Below are 22535 nucleotides of genomic sequence, written 5' to 3'. Positions count from 1 at the left end.
AGGGGAGTTTTACCAAACATTCAAATAACTAACACCTATACTCCTCAAATTAGTATAAAAAATCCCAGAGGAAGGAACACTTCCAAGCTCTTTTTATGAGGGCAGCATTATCCTAATTCCAAAACCAGATAAAGATACTACAAAGAAAGAAAATTACAGGCCAATATCCATGATGAACATAGATGCTAAAATCCTCAACAAAATATTAGCAAATTGCATCTAGCAATATATTAAAAAGAACATATACCATGATCAAGTGGGATTTATTCCAGGGAAGCAAGGCTGGTACAATATGTGCAAATCAATAAATGTGATACATAAACAAACTGAAAGACAAAAATCACATGATCATATCAATAGACACAGAAAAAGCATTTGACAAAATCCAACACCCATTTTTTGATAAAAAACTCTTAGCAAAGTGGGAATAGAGGGAGCATGTCTCAACATGATAAAGGCCATATATGACAAATCTATAGCGAACATCATACTCAATGGGCAAAAACTAAAACAATTTCCTCTAAGAACAGCAACAAGATAGGGATATCTGCTCTCATCATTCTTATTCAACATAGTACTGAAAGTCCTAGCCACAGCAATCAGACAAGAGAAATAAAAGGCATTCAAATTGGAAAGGAGGAAGCTAAACTCTCATTATTCGCAGATGACATGATATAGTACATGGAAAATCCTAAAGACTCCACCAAAAAACTTCTAGATTTAATAAAGGAATTCGGCAATGTAGCAGGATACATAAGTAACACCCAGAAATTGATGGCATTTTTATACACCAACTAGAGGTCTGGTGCATGGATTCGTGCACTGGTGGGGGGCGTGGCCTGTGGGGATCGGCCCCCTGTGGGAGCGCTGCTCATCCTGGTCAGCTGAGCGGCTGTGGACCCACTCTCTGAGCGGCTGCTCCCACTGTGGGAGTGCATTGACCACCAGGGGGCAGCTTCAGTGTTGAGCGTTTGCCCCCTGGTGGTCAGTGCGCATCATAGCGACTGGTCAACCAGTTGTTCTCGTTGTTCCGCTGTTCAGTCGCTGGGCTTTTATATATATAGATAATGAATTCTCAGAAAGAGAAACTAAATAAACAATTCTATTTACCATTGCAACAACAAAAAATATTAGGATACTTAGGACTACAATTAACCAAGGAGGTAGGACTTATACTCGGAAAACTATAGGACATTGAACAAAGAGATAGAGGAAGATATAAACAAGTGGAAGAATATACTGTATTCATGGATTGCTAGAATTAACATCATTAAAAGGCCATACTACCCAAAACATTCTACAGATTCAATGCAATCCCTATAAAAATACTAATGGCATATTTTACAGATCTAGAACAAATACTCTAGAAATTTATATGGAACAAAAAAATTCTCTGAATGGCTGCAGCAATCTTGAAAAAGAAGAAAAAAGTTGGATGGATCACAATACCAGATATCAAGTTATCCTACAAAGCCACCATAATAAAAACAGCCTGGTACAGGCACAAGAACAGATATATAGATCATGGAACAGACATATAGATCATGGAACAGACATATAAGTCTGTTCCATGATCAATGGAACATATAGATCAGTGGAACAGAACAGAGATCCCAGAAATCCACTGTGCTCAATTAATATTTGACAAAGAAGGCAAGAGCATACAATGGAGTCTTTTCAATAAATGGCATTGTGAAAATTAGACAGATATATGCAAAAAATGAAACTAGACCACCAACTTACACCATACACAGGAATAATCTTAAAATGGATAAAAGACTTAAATGTAAGTCATGAAACCATAAAAATCCTAGAATAAACCATAGGCAGCAAAATCTCAGACATCTCTCATAGCAAATTGTTTACGGATACATCTCCTAGGGCAGAGGAAACTAAGGAGCAAATAAACAAAGGGGACTACATCAAAATGAAAAGCTTCTGCTCAGCAAAAGAAAAAGGGAGCCCACTGTGTGGGAGAACATATTTGGCAATGATACGTCTGATAAAGGGATAATATCTAAAATATAAAAGGAACTCATACAACTTAACAAAAGGAAGACAAACAATCCAAGTAATAAATGGGCAAAGGACCTAAACAGATGCTTCTCCAAAGTGGCCAAGAGACATGAAAAAATGCTCAAGGTCACTGATCATCAGAGAGATGCAATTTAAAATGACAATGAGGTATCCCCTCACTCCTGTCAGAATGGCTACCATCAACAAATCAACAAATGACAAGTGCTGGCGAGGATGTGGAGAAAAGCGTACACTAATACACTGCTGGTGGTAATGCAGACTGGTGCAGCCATTATGGAAAACAGTATGGAGTTTCCTCAAAACATTAAATATGGAACTGCCATTTGACCCAGTGATCCCACTTCTAGGAATATATCCTAAGAAACCCAAAACACCCATCAGAAAGAATGTATGTACCCCTATGTTCATAGCAGCACAATTTACAATAGCTGAGATCTGGAAACAGCCCAAGTGCCCATCAGTAGATGAATGGATTAAAAAGCTGTGGTACATTTACACCAGGGAATACTATGCAGCTGTAAAAAAGAAGGATCTCTTACCCTTTGAGACAGCATGGAGGGGCCTGGAGCGTATTATCCTAAGTGAAATAAGTCAGAGAAAGACATGTATCACATGATCTCACTCATATGTGGAATCTAATGAACAAAACAAACTGATGAACAAAATAGATACAGAGACATGGAAGCATGGAACAGAGTGCAGAATCTCAGAGGGAAGGTGGGGGAGGGTGGGTGGGTGGGAAGAGATTAAACAAGGAACTGTGTGTATACATAACCCATAGACACAGATGATAGGGTGGTGAAGGCCTGGTGCAGGGGGCAGGGATGGGCTGGAAGAGGTCAATGGGTGAAAAGCAGGGGACAGCTGTGATACAACAATAAAGATTCAAAAAGGATACGGATGCCTGGGCAGAATGCAGGCCAGTTCGCTCCGAATCTGTGGGTGGCGCCTGGCGGAGTATGTGTCCAGCCTCCAGGTGCTTTCCTTGGGCAGCCCAGGTCCAGATCGCTGCTCTCCTCCGAAGCCAGGTCCTCAGCCCCTCCCCTGGGGAACTGGCTGTGGTTTGAATTACTGTGTATTTGGCCTGCTTTTCTGGGGTGTTGATGGCAGTAATGTGTAGGAATCGGCTTTTAAGGGGGTGTGGATGTCTTAAGGGCCAAGCCACGCTCCAAAGACAGAGTTTATTGTCCGAGACTGCCCTGCAGCCGGCCAGGCTGTTTGGGACACGAGGTGTGCCCAGGAATAGAATTTTCCCTGCCCCAGGTCACTGGCGCCAGCTCGGGACTGACCAGGCTCCCTCAGGACCTAAAGTATTTATAGCTCTTACAGTATTTCTGCAAGGTGAGCTTTGGGACCTGACGTGGGGCCACTGAGAGTCATGGAAGTGAGGAGCTAAGCTCTGGGCTGCTGGGCAAATGCCTCCAACAGGGAGAGGGGCAGGCACCCTTCCCGGAGAAGGGAAGGGAGGGAGGCTGGGGGCACCTGCACAGGCCTCCTCCTTCACCTTGCCTGCCAAATGTTGCAGAGGAGTCAGCTAAGACCCTTTAAAAACATATTTATTGAGGTACTAGTGACCCGGTGCATGAAATTCGTGCGGGGGGGGGGGGTGTCCTCAGCCTGGCCTGCACCCTCTCCAATCTGGGACTCCTCGAAGGATGTCCTACTGCCGGTTTACAGGGATGGGGCCTAAACTGGCAGTCGGACATCCCTCTCGCAATCCGGGACTGCTGGCTCCTAACTGCTCACCTGCCTGCCTGCCTGATTGCCCCTAACCACCCTGCCTGCCAACCTACTTGCCCCCAACTGCCCCCGCTGCCAGCCTGCTCGCCCCCAACTGCCCCCCCCCCGGCAGCCTGATCACCCCCAACTGCCCCCTGTGCCAGCATGCTCGCCCCCAACTGCCCCCCTGCTGGCCTGCTCGCCCCCAACTGCCCCCCCCCAGCAGCCTGCTCGCCCCCAACTGCCCCCCCCCGGCAGCCTGATCACCCCCAACTGCCCCCTGTGCCAGTGTGCTCGCCCCAACTGCCCCCCCCCCCCCCGCCGGCCTGCTTGCCTCCACCTTCCCTCCCCACTGGCCTGCTCACCCCCAACTGCCCCCTGCTGGCCTGCTCACCCCCAACTGCCCCCCTGCTGGCCTGCTCACCCCAAACTGCCCCCCACTGCTGTCCTGATCACCCCCAATAGCACCCCCCCATCAGCCTGATCACCCACAACTGCTGTCCCATCCTGGCCTGATCACCCACAACTGCCCTGCCCTCTTGGCCTCTAACCGCCTCTACCTTGGCCCTGCCACCATGGCTTTGTCCAGAAGAACGTCCGGAAGGTCTCCTGGAAGGTCTCCCAGTCTAATTAGCATATTACCCTTTTATTAGTATAGATAGAAGCCTGGTGCATGGGTGGGCCCTGGCTGGTTTGCCCTGAAGGGTGTCCTGGATCAGGGTGAGGGTTCCCTTGGGGCGTGGGCAGCCTGGACGAGGGGCCTGTGGTGGTTTGCAGGCTGGCCACACCCCCATGGGGTGAGGGTCCCCGCTGGGGTGCCTGGCCAGCCTGGGTGAGGGGCTGATAGCTGTTTGCAGGCTGGCCATGCCCCCTGGCTGGGACTCTTACTCCATGGGGGTGTGGCCAGCCTGGGTAAGGGGCTGAGGGCCGTTTTCAGGCTGGCCACGCACCCCGGTGACCCAGGATCCCAGCCCCTCCTTCAGCGGCAGCCAGGGCGGGCGGGAAGCTTGGCTTCCTTCATCTCCAGGGGCAACCCAAGCCTCCTGCTCACTCCAGCTCCGTGGCCGCCGCCATCTTTGTTGGGTTAATTTCCATACTCATCCTGATTGGCTGGTGGGCGTAGTGGAGTGATGGTCAATTTGCATGTTTCTCTTTTATTAGTGTAGATAAGTTACATACTGTAGACTTCATCTGTCTTAAGTGTACTAGTCAATGAGATTTAGTGAAGTCACAGGACTGTGCAACCTTTACCACAATCCAGTTTTCGACTATTTTCACCACCCTAGAGAAGTCCTTCCTGCCTACTTGCATCGGTGGCTGCTCCCAGCCCGGATCCAGGCAGCCACAAACTGTCTGGATTACTGTTGCTTTATGACAAGTTTTGCAATTAGTGAGTCTACATCCTCCAACTTTGTTCTTATCTTTCTTTCTTTTTTTTGTTTTGTTAATCCTCACCTAAGAATATTTTTCCATTAATTTTTAGAGAGAGTGGAAGGGAGGGAGGGGGAGAGAGAGAAACATCAATGTGAGAGAGGAACCTCGATTGGTTGCCTCCTGCACGCACCTAGACCGTGCGGGAATGAACCTGCAACCCAGTTACGTTCCCTTTACCACCAGAGTTGACCACCAGCATTGCCTCCACATCTGGCTGCTGCAGAGAACCGATAACCCTTTTATGGTCTTAATGGTCATAGACCAGTGGTCAGCAAACTGCGGCTCGCGAGCCACATGTGGCTCTCGAGCCACGGTTTGCTGCTCTGTTGACTAATGAGTTTGCCGACCACTGTCATAGACGATTCGTTTGGCCTTATTTTCTAACATGAGCGTTGAGACGGCCTCGGTCAAAGCCACAGGCTTTGAATCTGAACCCCAGGAATGAACACCTGTTAGCAACAGAAAACGGCCAATGGCAGAATCGCACAAAACCAGACGTGGAAAAATTAATTCTGTTAATTTCCTTAACACGGCAGTCTTTTTCTCTGGACAGAGAGGGAGACCAGGTTGGGAGAGAAAACACGAACCGGGCGTCAGGACCCTCTCAGTCCTGCCAGGTCCGAGCCAGGGGCCCGGGCGATGGAGCCCTGGAAGCCTTGGTTTTCTTCCCCGCGACGGGACAGCAATCCCTTCCGAGCTGTGGCAAGGCTTAGTGAGTGGGCAGTCGCTCAGTGACCCGCGGTTGTGTTCTGTGGGGCCCGGTCCTCCCCTGCAGGCGGCCCGTGTTGGAGGAAACATGTACACTCTCCCTGCCAGGTGTCCTCAGCCCTGGGTAACCTTGACTTCTCAGAGTAGGCAGCTGTGTAGGCAGAGCTGAGTGGAGGGTCCTTGCCACAGGCTATTCAGACACGCTGCCCGCAGCCCCTTGAACGCAGGCTCCCCAGTTGCAGTTCTCACTGCCCCATGATGGCACCTTAGCATCACTTCCCCTTGAGGCTCTTCTCTTATGGAACCTAATCTCCTCCACCTCATTCCCACTCACCCTTCATTTAACGGGCTTTGAAGCGTATTTTAAATATATGTAAGCGGTGTGGTGTGGCAAGCACTCGCTTCGTCAGCATCGGTGTGTGAGGCGCCTCCTTTGCCGTAGGCTTTGTCCTGGCTGCGAAGGTGCCCACTCAGAGCTTACGTGGCATTCTGGCGGGAGGGTGGGAGGTGGCACTTCTTACCTTTCAGACCACTGTTCAGTTTATTGATCTGTTACATTTGATCCTTGTCTGAGGTCACAACAGAGCAGGGTGAGGGGGACCATGTATGCGTGTGCATGTGTGCATGTGCGTGTGCACGCACATGTGTGCAGCGGATTTTGAGGGCCTGTAATTCCAGGCAGAGGGAACAGCCTGTGCGAAGGCTCTGCTGACAACAACAGGGTGGCCAGGAGGCTGGGGCAGGTGAGCGGTGGGGACCTGGCAGAAGATGATGGCGGCGAGGTAAAGCGAGTGGAGGGGGAGGGGAGGCAGATCTCTAGGGCCTGCTGGGACGTTGTCAGGATTTGGCTTTTCCTGAGCAGTTTCCTGGCTTTGAGTGTCATAGCCGGTTCTCATTACTCCCCTTTCCCCCTCAGCATCGTGTTTTGTGATCCATCCATGTTGCTAAGCATCCATCTGGTCAGTTGCTTGTAACAGTTCCCTAGCACTCTATAAATTTCACCCCTCTTCCTAATCCCCGCCACTACATGGAATACCGCAGTCGGTCCCCATGTGTGTTCCATTATGGATGCGTGTGATCACGTCTGTGGGCGATACCCGGCGCTCGTGGGCTCACTGGGTGGCAGGGCAGGCACTCGCTGGGTGTGACCTACGTCCTGCCAGGCCACTCTCGGGCGGGCTGTGCACGTCCCTTCCTCAGTGACACTGAGGACCTTTCCGGGACCCCACATCCCTGCCAACATGTGACACTGTCCAGCTGTCACTCTGCCAATCTCACAAGTATACGGTGACGTCTACTGCCTTGCTTCGCATTTCTCTGGTTACTAAGGGGTGTGAGCACCGGTCTCTGCTTGTTGGTTTCAGAGGTTTCTTCTTTGATAAATTGCCCACTCATGTCCTTGGCCACGTTTTCTATTGGGACTCTTGTATTTTTATTTTTGATTCTGGAAAATTTCCATAGTTGATTTCAGAAGGTTAGGTGTGAGGTGGCCTTCAAGGTAATCAAGTCTAACCACCCCATTTTATGGTTGGGGAAACTGAGGCCCACACACTAGAGTGATTTCGTAAGATCACACGCACAGTGGGAAGCTGAGGCTAGACGCTGGTCCTTTCCCACCACCTTGTGTGAAAGAAGTGGGGTCCTTCTCGTGAGGCAGGACTGAGCATAGGTGATGAGAGGAGCTGCCTGGCTGGTCGCCCTTCGTCTGCCTGCCGTGCGGGCACAGGGCCACCTGCCCTGAGACCAGCGCTGGACTCCAGAGGCCCCTGCAGTCCCTGGGGCCCAGGTGTGAGCATTCTTCCCGCTCACATGCCACCACTTTACTTCAGGCCTGTACCTCCTGATGTGTGACCCGTGTTCCTGACATGTTAGTGCGATTCACCCAGAGGACACACTCAATGCAGAGGATGGCCCTGCCCCTCCTGAGGACCGTGCACAGGGCCCCAAATTTCATGAAACACTCCCAGGCCGTTTCCCTGGCCACCTGGCTGACCCCTCCCATCCTGGGCCGGTCTAGCTAGCCTGTCTCCCGCCTGGAGCATCCCCTGCACAAACCTCACTGTCACCGGAAGTGCTCCGTCCGCTGTGCCATCCCCGGCTCTTCAACGTCGGGGCGGACGTGGTCTCTGCCAGTTGGCCTCTGGCTCCCCTGGGACTCAGGCCAGGGCCCAGCGGAACACAGAAGCGGCAGCGAGTCGGGCAGCCCTCGCTGGGCACTGCCCTTCGGCTTGGGTGGAGCCCTCTGTGGAAGGCGGTTGAAGACACCTCTGGAAGGGGGCCACACCTAGACCAGCCATCTTTCCCTTAAAAGCCCACTCATTTTTATCAGCTACGCACACAGTTGCGTTAGAGGGTTGTAGTCCCACAAAGCGGGGTGAGAAACGCCTGTCTCCCCTCCCCTCCCAGGGCGGGCACTGACACTGGCTGGCTTTGTGGCATCACTGAAGGGCACGCTGCCTGTTCCCAGGTCACCTTCTGCTTCAGGCACCGTCTGTGGACGTCCGGGCGACGAGGAGGAGGTGCCCTTCACCCCCTGCCTCCTGCACGCGCCCCTTCCCATGCCCCGTGTGGGCAACAGCGCAGGGGTTCCCTGCCTCAGTGACTGTGCTTCGCCGTCCGACGTCTGAGTCAGCATGTGGGCGCTGCCTCGGCTCCTGCCCGCTGCTCCCACCTCCCCTTCCCGCTCACTCGTGGAATTGTGTCCACCGTCCGTCTGACAAAACACTGACATTCATGCACTCTTTCTGCTCCTACTGCTCTGCGCCACCCCCTCGCCCCCCCCCCCCCGCCCGGCACTGCAGTGAGGGGGTCCCCTGTTTCCTGTCCCCCCCGACAGCCACAGCTGGCTTTCCAAAGCCCACATAGAGCCTGGAGCTCACGCCCGGAGCTCTCGGGTGGGGGGTCCTGCAGGCTCCCGCCACAGCGGGCAGGACACAGGCTTGTCTTCCTGGCACCCAGACTGCGTTTGCCGGCTGTAAGGTTGGGGCCATGAGACATGTGATGCAGTGACGCGCCATTTCCAGGCCCAGGCAGCTGAGCTGTGTGCCCGTGACACCTCACTCTGGGCAGGGAGCCCCGGGACTGTGGTCCAGGGCCTGGAGCTATAGGAGGGAGGACGGCTGCCCTCCCCACACCGGACTCCACACCCGTGAGAGGAAGTCTTCGTCGTGCTGAGCCAATGACACTCTGGGTTTACCTGTTACCGCAGCACAGCCTGTCCTAGCCCTGAGGGACAGGTGCATCTGAGGCCCTGCAGGGTCCCGCCTCCCTTCCCTCTAACACAGTCTCTCTTCCTTCCCTTCGCCTGGACTCCACTCTCACGGCGCCAGCCCGAGGCTGCCCACAGTGCGCTGGGCCACTCCGCTAGCCCTTCAGGAGCCACAGCCACTCGCGGGCGTGGGGGGCAGGCAGCCTGGGGTCCGCCCCGTTCTGCCTGCCTTCAGCTGTGTGATCCAGAGCTGGTCACTTAGCCTCTCTGAGCTTCAGGCCACGACCACCGACCCGGTTGCTGAGGGCTGGCCCGGGGAACCTGCGTGTGGGCCTCCCTCCTCTGCTCTGAGCAGGCCTCACACGCCAGCTGCTGGCTATGTCGTTGGACATCTCTGGGGTGGGAGGCAGCTTCCTGTGGGCCTTGGGGGGCTTTGCGGCGGCCTGGCTGAACCTGCCCAGGCCTCGCTGTCACTGGGAACTCCTGTGAACGCTGGGCCACTGTGGTCATCGCGAGAGGAAGCGTGAAGACGCCCCCGGGCGAATCCCTAGTGTCAGCGCTGTCACTGCGTCTGGTATTTCCCCCCTTGATTCACTTTATGCTGGACCCCCCCGCCCCAACTGCTAACACTTGGAGGGCTCACCTTCATTCTGTACTTCCTGCCCCTCCCCCCACGGAGGGAGGACTAGGTGCTCATTCAACACCAGGCTGCCTGCTTTGGCGTGATCCCTCAGCCCTGGGATGCTGCCCCTGTGTTTCCAGACTTTTCTGCCATCAAAACTTTATTTTACTAATAGGCTCCAGCCTCTACGACAGCTCAACAGGAGTGGGGGCGGGCGGGAGAGAAGGGGGCCTGGAGGGCAGGCCTGAGAGTGGCCCCTGGCGCTAGATGAGCTGAGGGAAGCCGTCCTGGCCTGAGTCCGACCTTCTCTGGAAGATGCGCCTGCTGACCTCCACGGGCTGCCCGTGCTCGTCCTCGTCCTCCGCCTCGCTCGACTTGCGCCGGGCGTTCTGGTAGACCACGGCGCACACGCCCGTGAGCCAGGCGGCCACGGTGCCCGCCGAGAAGATGCAGAAGCCGATGAGCAGCAGGAAGATGTAGTCCTGCCGGTCCAGGTGGGTGATGCACATGTACCGCAGCGGGTTCCCCACCTGCGTGATGGGCCAGCCGGCCAGCTCGGCGGGCTCCACGCACGTGGCGTTCTGATCATCTGGGGGAAAGCACAGCAGGAGATGGTGAGTGGCGGAACCCCAGTGTGCTGAGGTCATAGGGCACCTGGAGGGGCTGTCTGGACCCTGGCTACTCAGGGCGTGGGCTGGGGCCATCACCTGGGCCTTGTCAGAATGCAGCATCTCAGGCCCCACACAGCCCTCCTGGGTCAGGGTCTGCAGCCTCATGAGACCCCCAGGTGCTCTGTGGCACATGAAGTTTGAGAAGCGCGGAGCCCAGGACCGCCTCCTGCCCCAGCTTAGCTTCCTTCCGGTCACCTCCTGAAAACGGGCTTTGCTTCCAGAAGTCCTCAAAGATCCAAACACCACCACATGGCGGGAGGGTTTGGAAACTTAGCCGGATGGCCATGGGGCGTGGACACTCCACAGCCCACCTTGATGTTCGCCATCTCCCCCTCTCCCTCCCTCCTGGTGACCCAAGCTGTCTCTCTCTCTACACTTGTGCCTGAGCCCAGCCAGGACCACAAAGGCCACCCACGGCATCACACACCACTGGTCCCAGCACTCTGGGACCAGATTCCCGGGAAGCCTGTGTGGCTCCCCCGTGCACTGCCTCCCAGCCAGGAGGAACCAGGGTGGTGGGGAGAGAGCCATTCGGGGAAGCATCCCTGGCTGGTCACGTGGTCCACACGCATCTTCAGTCCTTTTTAGCAGCTGGCTTTGCGGCCCGGCTCCTTCTCTGAGCACCTCCCATATCAAGCCCCATGGACTTCAGAACAAAACAGAAAAAAAAAAGCGAGCCCAGGGTTCAAGTCCAGACTGTCATGTACTCATTTTGTACACGTTAGCGGGATGCCCGGTTCTCTTCCCGAATCCCAGCCTCATCTTAGACGAGCAGAGAATGACACCTCTTCTCAGAGTCCTGGCGAGGCTGAGCGGCTGGGGTGGGGGTCGGGAGGGCAAGCTGCTGAATGAACTGCAGGCATCACTCCATAGGGCTTACACTCAGGGTGGGACCAGGGCCTGAGTTAGCAACGCTCAAAACCAAGCAGCTAGGATTTACCACGTTCTGACGACATGCTAAGGGACGCACACATGCTCTCTCATGGAATTTTTAGAACAACCCGCACACGGACCGTTATCGTCCTTGTTTATCCAGAAGGAGACAGACTCAGAGCTGGTTCGCATCTTGAAGGGTCTAGACACCCCAGGGTCCTGGCAGCACAGGGAAGATGGGACGTCTGACTGAGCGGTCCCAGCGTGTTCTGCAGAAGTGGGAGCCTCAGAGCTGATGCGGAGAGCAGCTCCCCGAAACTCAGGTGGAACTCCAGACCCTGCGAAGGGTGTTGCGCTCCTTGCTCAGGAAGTGAGGGGAACCTGGTTTGTGTTAGAGTGAGGAGCAGGGGAAGGTGAGAAAGGAACCGTGACTGGAGCTGACGGGGACCTGGCAGCTGGCGGGGTGGCAGGAGAGAGCTGCCAGGCCGAGGCTAAGTCCTGGACGCTGCCCCTGCACATGGCCGCTGGGCCCCTGCACCTCCAGGGACACCGTGTCACCTCCAGAAGGACCTCCTGTGGGTGTGCCGGGGAGGGCTCCTGTGGGAGGGGATGCAGCCAGGTGTCTGTGACAGAGGGAAGGAAAGGAGCCTCTTTCTAGACTGAGTGTGGACACCTGGGGCGCCGCTCCCTAAGGTGAGGTCGTAGGAGAGGAAAGGGGCCGGGTCCTGGGCCTCCCTTCAGGTCGCCGTCAGGGGCAGGGATGCAGTCAGCCCGGGTGTGGGGGGCCAGGCGGGTCAGGCTCCTCCGGAATTCTGGCAGGAGGGGCTGTCACCCGCCTGAGACACCACATGAAACATCCAGAGATGTGCCCGAGAAAGGGAACGTGGGATTCGAGGGGTCTGGGTGTGTCTGGGAGTTTATCGAATTCCATTTTTAAAAAGATTTGGCTTTCACGTTGGGGCTGGGGCTGCGGAGAGGAGAGCAAACATTGAACTCTTTTCCCACCTGGAGCGCTTCCCGAAAGGAGCAATTGGGCAGCAGTTTCAGGCGTGTCAGGCTGCTCTTAAGTGAGGGTGTGGGTGGCTCTGGGGAGGGCGCCTGGGTTTTTCTACTGACTTCCTCTCCCCACCCTTCCCTGTCCCTGGGAGGTGCCAGCTGTCCCCCTCAGCAGCCCCCCATGCCCACTTTCCGGGTTCCCAGCAATGGTCCACCTCCCACACGCTGGGATTTCCCTGCCGCGAGCACAGCTGTGCCCAGGGCTCTGGCTCAGGGCCTCCTCTGCTCCCCTGCGGGCCTTGGAGCACCTCCGGGCACCTGGCCTGGCCCTGAGCCCAAAGCACCTGCCCTTTCTGCCTTCCCACCAACTGCTCAGCACTCCCAGTTCCTGCCCCCCCCCCCCCGGTGCCTTCTGCCCCCCCAGTGCCTCCTGCCCCCTCAGTGCCTCCTGCCCGCCATTGCTCTCACCAGCCCTGAGCTGCCTTACACCTTTCCTGCCGCATCCAGCGCCTGCCCCCAAGTTTATGATCAGTTCCTTTCTGCCCTTTAAGGTCGAGTGTAAATGCACCTGCTCTCAGGAGCCTTTACCCATTGCTCAGAGGACACACTGTCCCCACCACTGCCCCATCCGTAGCATTTCTTCCTCTCACCCTGATCGCCCCATCACGTGGTGGTCACTCACCAGGGAAGGGTGCATTTTTCTACCCCACGAGCCGGCTTTAGCTCCTGTAACCCGTGTCTGACTATCTTTCTTGTTAATAGGAGCTATCATTCAGTGAGGGAATGAGTTAATTTTTAAATACTTGGGGGATTTGATAGTAATGTTTTTATTATTGAATTCTAGTTTAATTATACTGCGGGCAGAGACATACTCTCTCTGGTTTCAAGCGTTTGGAATTGACTGAGAATGTGCTTTATGGCTGAGGATAGAGTCAGCTTTAGTAAATTTGGCATGTGTCCTGACAACACGTGTTCTGTCTTTATTAGGTACATTGCTGCATGGATGTCAATTTGGTTGTGGTTTTATAGAGCTCTTCTATATCCTCATCGACTTTTGATCTTTTCTGACTTTTTATGGGCTTTATTGGCTTTTCAGAACTGTCATCTATGAGCTGCTATTAGGCTATTAGTTGTGCATTCGTTACTGAAAGAAGTGCGGTCATCGAACCTGTGAAACAGGAGGTCGCAGTTCAATTCCGTCTAGGGCACATGCCCGAGTTGTGGGCTCGATCCCCGCTGGGGGTGTGCTGGAGGCAGCCAGTCAGAGATTCTCTCTCATCCTCTCCCTTCCTCTCTGAAATAAAAGAATAATAAAGTCACCAGTTCGGCGTGCATTTGTCGACTTCTCCATGTGGTTCTGTCTAGTTTAGCTTTCCGTGTTTTCAAGCTAAGTTGTCAGAGGCCTAGGAAGTTATAACTGTCACCTCTTCCGGGACAGTTCCCTTTGCTCGCTGACCCTTTTCTCCTCATCTCCAGTGCTTCCTTACAGCCCACTTGGTGTGATGACGTTGGAGGGCTGTGGAATTCCTTCGGGCCAGGCGTCCCCTTGTGTGTCCTTCCCACCTTTTCACGTTTAATCTTCCCATGTTCCCATGTTTAAGGTACAGTTTTGTGAGCAGCGTGGAGCTGGATTTTGCTTTTCATCCAGTCTGGTGATCCATGTATTTGAATCCGCCCATTAACATTGCTGTTTGCTTCTGTGCCCCCTACTTATTTATGTCCCTTTCCCTCTTCTTTGTTGCTTTCTGCTGTCTTATGTCATTGCCTTTTTTAAAGTTGTCCATCCTTCCCCTAGTCTGGTATGATGACTGAGAGGTTATAGAGCCATCTGCTGGCCTGGGGTGCCTGACGTGTAGTTAGTTTTACAAACTAACCCTTTCACCCACCAGGTAGTTTTAATTATTCCCAGGCTACAGAGTGAATACATTGTTTGTAAAGTACCCCTCTCTGGCTCGCCCGGTCTCCTTGCCTCTGACCCAGAGCTACCAGGCACCGTGTGTACATGTGCACTGCAGGACTCAGGGCCTCGTTCACAGCACACAGGTGACCGGGCCCCTGAGTCCCTCGCTCCACCCCATTCCATGGGCCAGGGCATTCGCCCCAGTTAAAGCTCCCAGGTATAATTACAGGCGTCATTAATGTTTAAATTCTTCCTGCAAATAGTTCCTAAGGAGACATGACCTACCCCTTGTTTATTTCCACGTGTAGCATGCTGCTCACAGGTGGAAACCATGTGCCAGAGTCCGACGCCAGGAAGCAAGAGTTTCTGGGCCCAGAGCCACACCTGCTTGTGCAGGCACCCAGGGAGCCCCCTTCAGAAATCCAGCCTGAACCGCACGGTTCCGAGAGGAACTGCTTCTTCCCTGGGTCTGTCGAAGGGACCGTGGCTCAGCCTACATTGCCTGTTCCCCAGAAGGTCACCACAGCCCTTCGTGGCTGGTCCCCTGGCTCTTTCCAGATGCACCCACATGCTGCTGGGTCACCTCCGGCCCGGGGAGCTCTTCCCCCAAGGGAGACGAGGAGGCCCGGCTGGCTGCTTTGGCCCACCGTCCACTGCTGCCCTGCTGCCCTGGGTACATGGGGACCGAGGGGCCATACCTGGAGGCCTGGCATTCCTGAGCTCCCAGGAACCTAGGTCACCTGCTCAGGGATCCCACCTGGCTGAGTCGGGGAGAATCATCAGGACCCTTCCGGAACGGCAGCTGGCCCCCTATTGTTTCTAGGATTTTCTGGATGGTTTAACAGTGGTCGGCAAACTGCGGCTCGCGAGCCACATGAGGCTAACGAGCTGCGGTTTGCCGCTCTGTTGACTAATGAGTTTGCCGACCACTGCCTTAGGGAAAAACACTTAAAAAACATTTTAATAATGTACTAATGTCTTTAACCTGAAGTCAAAACTTCTGGGTAAGGGTAATGCCTTATGCAGTGGTCGGCAAACTCATTAGTCAACAGAGCGGCAAACCGCAGCTCGCGAGCCAGTTTGCCGACCACTGGTTTAGGGTCATCGACTCAGCTTTGCGTAGGCCCCTCACTGCCCTTCTGAGGCGGCCCAGGCTGTCAGCTGGAGGGAGCCAGGCCAGGTGCTAGTGAGAAGGTGGGGGGCATGCTGGCGGAGCACTGGCCAGCCAGGAATGCCTGCTCCCAGCGGCTCCTCGCCTGTCCCACCGACTGCAATCCCTGATGGAGGAGATTGTCGGTGGAGAGTGCGGGGACCTGAATTCATTCTGGAAATCTACGTTTTGGCAAGTCATGGGTGACTTTCTACTTTCTGGGTTGAAATGGGGCCATTGTCCAACGACAGCAGCCTTGAATGCAGGACTAAGATGTTCTCTGCTCAGATGCCCTCGAATGATGTGGACCCGAAGCAGTCAGGCCCGAGCCATCCGCCTGCTGCAGACATCCCGGGGGGCTCTGCCCGGCCTCTTGGCACTGCTGCCCAGACCATAACTGAGAGCTGACACAGGGCCCTGGTCCTGAAACAGGCCCCTCCCGCCCCTGGTACCTGCCCCTTCCGAGTTCTCACCGTTTCTGACTGTCCCCTGTCACATCGCAAATGCCCCATGAGGCAGGCGTTTCGTAACATCATCAACCACTAACATCTCAGCGCAGGGCATGCTGGAGCAGCCACTGTGGGTCTGGAACACAGGCCATGGCCACAGGGTCCTCAGAACGTGGCCGAGGCGCACCTGCGCCCCCAACTCTCTGGTCAGAATCTCTGGACGTGGGGTTCCTGGCTGGTTAGAGCTTGAGAACCACTGGTTAAGCAGGCCAGGCCTGGGAGGAAAGTCCGGGGCCTGTGGGTGGGGGTTGGAGGTGTCGTTCTGGTCAAGTAGAAGCAGGAAGACAGGAGGCCCCCTGGGAGGGCGGACTTAGAGGCTGCCTGCTTCGTGATCACACCCCTTAACTGTGTGACCAGGGCCTCATCTCTATGGACACCCCCCCTCGGCACCCACCCATCGAGGTGCAGCTGGGACCCTGTCTGCTGACCACTAGCTCCCTCTCACTTCATCCCAGGGCACCTTCTCTCTGTTTCGGTCCTTGGGCTGCCAGCGGAAGTGGCCTCAGAGAGCGTCTCACCCAGCTCCCGTACCCCGAGCACAGAGGGACTTGGAGACTCAGAGAAGGCCTCGCCCCGAGCCACCTGGGCAGCGCGGGCACCAGCACCGTGCTCTCTGGCTGTATTTTCTCTCACCGTGTCCCTAGACCAGTGGTCGGCAAACTCATTAGTCAACAGAGCCGCATGTAGCTCGCGAGCCGCAGTTTGCCGACCACTGCCCTAGACGGTCTCATTAAAGATGGGAACTGCGACTTCGTCCTCTGTGATAAAGGACCCCAACAGCTTGTCCACATAGTGAACATACATCCAGCGTGTGAGCTGAGTGGACTGTGGGCTGCCCCATGGCAGTGGGGGCGTGTTGACCTTGGGTGTGGGGAGATCGCCATGCTGTGAGGAGTTGGATTCTTAAAGCAGCCTGTATTCAAAGGGGGCCTGACCAGTGCGGTAGCCACTAGCCATTCCTCTGGGCTTTTAGACGAAGTGAAATGAAGTAAATGGGACATTTGGTTCCTCAGTTGCACTGGCCAAATTTCAAGAGCGCCGAGGCCCCACATGGGCCCTGGACAGAACAGCTTGGATCTAGATGGGCTCCACTGGGCAGCGCTGGACCGGACCTTGGGGGTGGCAGGGCAGGGGGTGCGGAGGCCGGCTCCTTCTGCCCAGGAGCGTAGCATCACGTGCGTTTCTGAGAGCATCCCCAGAGGCTCCGACCCGTCCCGCGAGAGAGCACTGTCCGGGAGAGCTCAGTGGCACTCCCACCTTCCAGTAGCGGGACGACTGGAGAATTAGAGTCCGGCCAGGAGCTGTTCTCTTTGCTGGCCTCTGTGGGTCTGTTCTACCTGCGAGAGCGCCCGGCAGCTGGCACACGACCGCGCCCCTCCACTGCCGGGGTGTTCGGGCTCCGAAGTGAGTCCTGAGCTCTAAGAACTGGATGGTTTTCAGTGCGTCTGGTGACTAACTCACCAGAGGGTTTCTTTAGGTAAGACCTTTGGCAATAGCATCAACCTTTCCCTATTCCTACTCAGTGTAGTTATCATGAAGTCTGAAGAACGAAGCGCCCTCTACAGCTGCTCTGGGGTGGGGGTGGGGGGTGAGCTTGGCCGATGGGTGAGCTGGGAAAGACACAGTGTTGCCCTGCCTGGCGCCTTTTGTTTGAGCACCTCTCCATTCTCCCCTGGACCGGACTTCCTGCAAGGTTCCGGGATAAGCTCAGCTAACTGGATTTCCCAGGAATCCCCTCCTCCCTCTCATAGAGCTGATAAAGGTTTAGGGCAGGGGTGGGCAAACTTTTTGACTCGAGGGCCATAATGGGTTCTTAAACTGGACCGGAGGGCTGGAACAAAAGCATGGATGGAGTGTTTGTGTGAACTAATATAAATTCAAAGTAAAGGAGCAGAGGGGAGAGCAAGAGAACCCTCCGCTCTTTCAGCTCCGCGGGCCGGATAGAACAGCCGAACGGGCCGGATCCGGCCCGCGGGCCGTAGCTTGCCCATGGCTGGTTTAGGGGCACTTGTATCATTTGGGCCAGAAGTTCATGTCATTTTGTAGGGTCCTCTTCAAGGTCAGGGCACTTTGGGGGACCCCGAAGGGTGAATCTGAAATGGCTAATTTCAGCCCCGTGGGAGCAGGGAACGGGGAGCTCCTGGGGCAAAGGCATTGCTCGGTTCTCTCCACATCCCCAGGTCACACTAAGTTGGTGATTCTTCCCCCCGGGCCCTGTCTGCCCCACAGTGGGGCTGACCTCCTTGCCCTCGTCTCTCGAAAGCCACCTGCGTGTCCACACCTGTTTCTGGAGGTGGGGCTTGTCTTTAGGTGAAGATTCAGTTCCAGACTCAGCATCGGCCACCTGGCTCTGCTGGCCACGCCCAGTCCCATGGCCCAGGCTGAGGCCAAGCCTTGATCTGGATTTAGGTTTTGTTCTCAAGGTCTGAGCTCCCGTGTCCATAACTTGCCCAATACCCCAGCTCAGTCTTAGGTAGGTTGGTCTGAAAGATGAGGGAGGAGGCACCAGGGTGCCCAGGGGCCATGGCAGGAGCGTGGGGACAGTGGATAGAAATCTACCAGATGAGAATCTGCCAGCGACATTGACGTCTCCTGCTGGGATGGTGGGCACGCGAGGCCCATTCTCCCAATTCAGACCGTCACCGTCTGCCTTACCAGGGGAGCACCTTGAAGACAGAGGAGCTGTCTTATCAAAGCTTGTCCCCTGCCTGACCCTCGCCCTCTCTCACTGTCCAGGTGCTCATGTGCCCCCTCCTTGCCTATCAAACTTCCCCCTCTATACATCACACTATTGGATTTCTACTGCCTGTGAGAGACTGAGGGTACTTAGATCCGGAAACATCGGGTCACTGAGCCTAAATAGTTCCCCAATGGAATACAGTGTCCCTGTGTTCCTTTGCCCTACTGGTCCTTCATCATTTCCACACACATTGTTTCATGGTGTCACGACACCTCTGTATGTTTGGTAACATTATTGTCCCCACTTTATGGGTCAGGAAACTGAGGTTCAGAGAAATTGAGTTTCCCAAAGGCAGCTAATGGGCAAGTGCTGAGTTTGGGACTAGAACTCAGCTATTTGAATTCCTTATTACCTCTCCAGTCAACTCAAGGATGGCCCTGCAGAGCAATAAGAATGCTTCCAATCAGCTTCACCCTGATGTCCCTCCTATCCTGACCAGCTCTTTTTCTATTTCATCATTATTATTTTTAAATATTTTTAAATTGATTTCAGAGAGAGGGAGGGAGAGAGATAGAGACATCGATGAGAGAGAAACATCCATCAGCTGCCTCCTGCACGCCCCCTACTGGGGATCCATCCCTCAACCCGGGCATCTGCCCTGACAGGGGATCGAACCCGTGACCTTCTGGTGCATGGGACGACAATCAGCCACTGAGCCCCACCGGCCAGGCCTGAACATCTTTTGACTTCCCCTTTTCTGGAACCCATGGGTCCGACTCCCAGCACATCCTCCCCACACCCATTGCGCCCTCACCTGGGTGGTTCAGATGGGACACTATTAAGTAGATGGTGAAGTCCAGGAAGGAGCAGTTGCACTTCCAGGGGTTCCCGCTCAGGTACAGGGTCTGCAGTGTGAGGAGGTTTTGGAAGGCACTGTGGTCCAAGGTCTGCAAGCCGGTGTTCCTGAGGTCCAGGTGCCTCAGAGAGCTGGTGTTGGCGAAGGTGTACTTATTCAGAGCCAACAGGTGAGGGTTGTTGGAGATGTTCAGCTGCACCAGGTTGCTGAGCGTGGAGAAGCTGTACGGGGAGATCCAGCTCAGGTTGTTGGAGCTGAGATCCAGGTAGATGAGCCTGAAGACCCCAATGAAGGTGTAATCCATCACCTCGCTGATCAGGTTATCCCGACAGTCCAAGTAGACAAGGTCGCTGAGGAGGCCTAGATTCATGGCTGGCAAATAGGTGATGCTGTTACTGTTCAGGAAGAGCCGCCGGGTGTTCAGGGGGATGTCAGGGGGGTACTCCGTTAACTGGGTCCCCGTGCAGATCACTTCCTGGGCTTGACACTGACAATTAGGTGGACACTTGGACCCCGACACCAGTCCCATTCCAAAGGAAAAGAGTAACCACCTGGGCCCAGGGCCTGAAGCAGGGGACATAGTAGGCAGCCACGTGTGACCACTCTCCTTCCACCTTCTGGGACAGGCGGGACAGGCTGGCTGTCCCTCCGAAGGCTGCGGAGGGGCGGGAGGGGAGGGGCGCTGGAAAGAGTTAGCAGTCTAGCTTTGTGCGAAGCGATTTTCCATTACAGGAGAAGCGAACAGAAGCTGAAATGTGAGGCCGGCCCTGCGCTTCCCCGCCGCCCAGCCAGGTGGCTGGCTCCCAGGCTGCTGCTGGAAGCCTGCCTGCCTGAAAGGTCTCCCCCTTGCCCCTGCAAGTGAAGGGGAGCCAGGGGGCAGCCACGTGACAATGGGGTGGCCAGTTGACCCCTTTGTGATGTCAGCAGCTCAGGGGACTGCCTGGCTGAGGAGCAGGCCCTGCCTCTCCTGGGTGTGTGTGTGTGTATGGGTGGTGGGGGAAGGTTTGAGTTTGGGTAAGGGGCTGTCCCTGGGGGCGTGGAGGCTGCAGTGTGAGTGTGTGTGTGTGTGTGTGTGTGTGTGTGCCCACGACAGAGGGTCAGGTTACACTGGGCCCCTGATCCACGGGCAGTGGAGGGAGCAGGGAAGTCTCCAGTCCAACTCCCTTCCTTCCTGGGGCGCCTGAAGTGACTGAGGTTCCTCCTCAGAGGGGCTCTCCCTTGGGTCTTGAGTGTAGAGGGGTGCCATTTTTTGGGTGTTGTCAGAGAAGATGGGGGGGCGGGGAGAGCCTCCTTTGAAATGACCCAGGGTGCCCTCTGACTGCTCTCCTAGTTTGCACAGCGCCGTCTGCATTTGGGGTGCACTGGCGTTTTTATTTTATTTATTTATTTATTTATTTATTTATTTATTTATTTATTTATTTAAGAATTTTTGTGAGTTTATTTGAGCCAAACTGTTGACATATGCCGGGAAGCAGAACCTCAACGAATTGAGATAATGCTCCGGAGAATGGCGGGTTACATCTGTATTTATACATTGCCATCAAAGGAGGGACATAGGTGGGTTACATGAAATTCACTGGTGATAGATTAAGGAGGTGGGATAAAGCAAAGTGGGGGGGGGGCAGGGAGGGGAAGGGAGGGAAACCCCTGGGATTGGATAAAAAGTAAAATGATGGACACATAGGTGGGTGCAGGAACAATTAACATGATAATGAAGGAATTTGTAGTCTCTGTCCTGGCGCCCACCACATTTGGTTGTGCCCCAGGGGCTCCAGAAAAAGGGAAGTTACAAGTTACCCAGACACTTCAAGGGTATGTTATCATAGATGCAAAAAGACAGATAGGCTCAGTTAAGGTAAAGGTTGACCTTGTCAGTGAAGATACTGGCCTAGGATGTAACTGCCCACCATAACTGCGTTTAGTTCAAGTTTAATTTCAGACCATCCTTTGTGGTGACTTTAGGTCTCTAAGTTTGCAAGACTGCCATGCAGGCCTCCCCTGAGCTTGTCAGGTCAGCATGTGGCCACTTTCATCCACATATCCCCCTTTTGGTCATAAATCAATCCGAAGGATGCATGGATGACCAACCTTCTGGTTGGATAATGGAGTCCCACGGTGCTAGGAAGGCTCATTCCTAGGATGTCTCAGTGTCAGCACGTCTTGCTGAACAGGTGGACCACTGGGGATGGGGCAAGACCATAACCTTAGATGGCATTTAAGGTCAAATTATTATTATTCAAAAAGGGCAGGTAAATGGGAGGCAGTCAGATCCCATATGTCCTTGTTAAAAGTATTCTGGATCATTTCTAATTTTTGAGCCACCATGATCCGAGTCTTTTTGCTGTTTGTCAAGTTTTGTTTTTCTGCATCTAGTATAACATTTACATACTAGGAACAAAAGTAACAATACTAAGCCAATAACATTGATTAGGAACAGAAAATGTCTAATACTAGATGAGGAAAAGTCTGAGGGGAACAAGCATCCTAGCCCGTTACATGTATTATAATTTTTTATGAAGCTAATTATATGTTTTCCTCCTTCATCCACTGTCAGTTGTACCTTATGATATGTTTGGCCAGATGAATTAAGACTCTCTACTATTTCATTATCTAGAAGCTCTAATTTTCTTCTGGCCAGTTAGTTTCCATAGAAATGACTTCATGGGGAGGAGTTCAATTTCCCAATACATTGGTTTTTCAGTATCAATATTATCACAGATTTTATGAACATCAGGCAAAGTCATTCTGCCTGTAATTTCAGTACTATACCATGTTCTAGTATTATTTAAGGTAAACTTGGTGATATTACAGTAAAAATTGCTTAGTATTACAGAAGAATTTTTTAACCCTTCCCAGCAAAATGCCCCTTTCTTATATACCATATATTGTTATTCGTTGGGGCAGATACAATAGGCCAGGACTGGGTGCATTCAGTATTCTATATGGATTGGGAGCATAACCATTCACCTTTCTGACTTTCACAATCAGACAGTGAGATGGGTTCACATTGTTTATTATTTTTAAATATGGCCCATCTACTTCCCATTGGAAGTATTCTAGTATTATTGAGGATGGTACCTATGCCGGCCAGTTGAACTACTGGGAATTTAAGCTTAGGATTTAACTGAGGCACCTGTGCTTTTAAAACAATTTTCCAAATTCCTGGGGAACC

At 53.8% G+C, this 22535-nt stretch overlaps 2 protein-coding genes across 3 annotated transcripts in view; one reads left to right on the top strand and one right to left on the bottom strand.

Annotated features, from left to right (window-relative positions):
* RXRG (retinoid X receptor gamma) overlaps positions 1 to 22535 on the top strand; it is a 159127-nt gene that overhangs the window by 34393 nt on the left and 102199 nt on the right. The gene's annotated exons all lie outside the window — the stretch shown is intronic.
* LRRC52 (leucine rich repeat containing 52) lies at positions 9992 to 19943 on the bottom strand (the record flags this gene model as incomplete). Its single annotated transcript, XM_080647745.1, has 2 exons — positions 9992 to 10317; positions 19322 to 19943. The coding sequence occupies 2 exons, from the start codon at positions 19941 to 19943 to the stop codon at positions 9992 to 9994; spliced, it is 948 nt and encodes a 315-aa protein (XP_080503871.1).

Source organism: Plecotus auritus (genome assembly GCF_963455305.1).
Source record: "Plecotus auritus genome assembly, chromosome: 12".
NCBI lineage: Eukaryota > Metazoa > Chordata > Mammalia > Chiroptera > Vespertilionidae > Plecotus > Plecotus auritus.
Note: the sequence above shows the minus strand (reverse complement) of the source record. Positions and strands in the feature narration are given on the sequence as shown.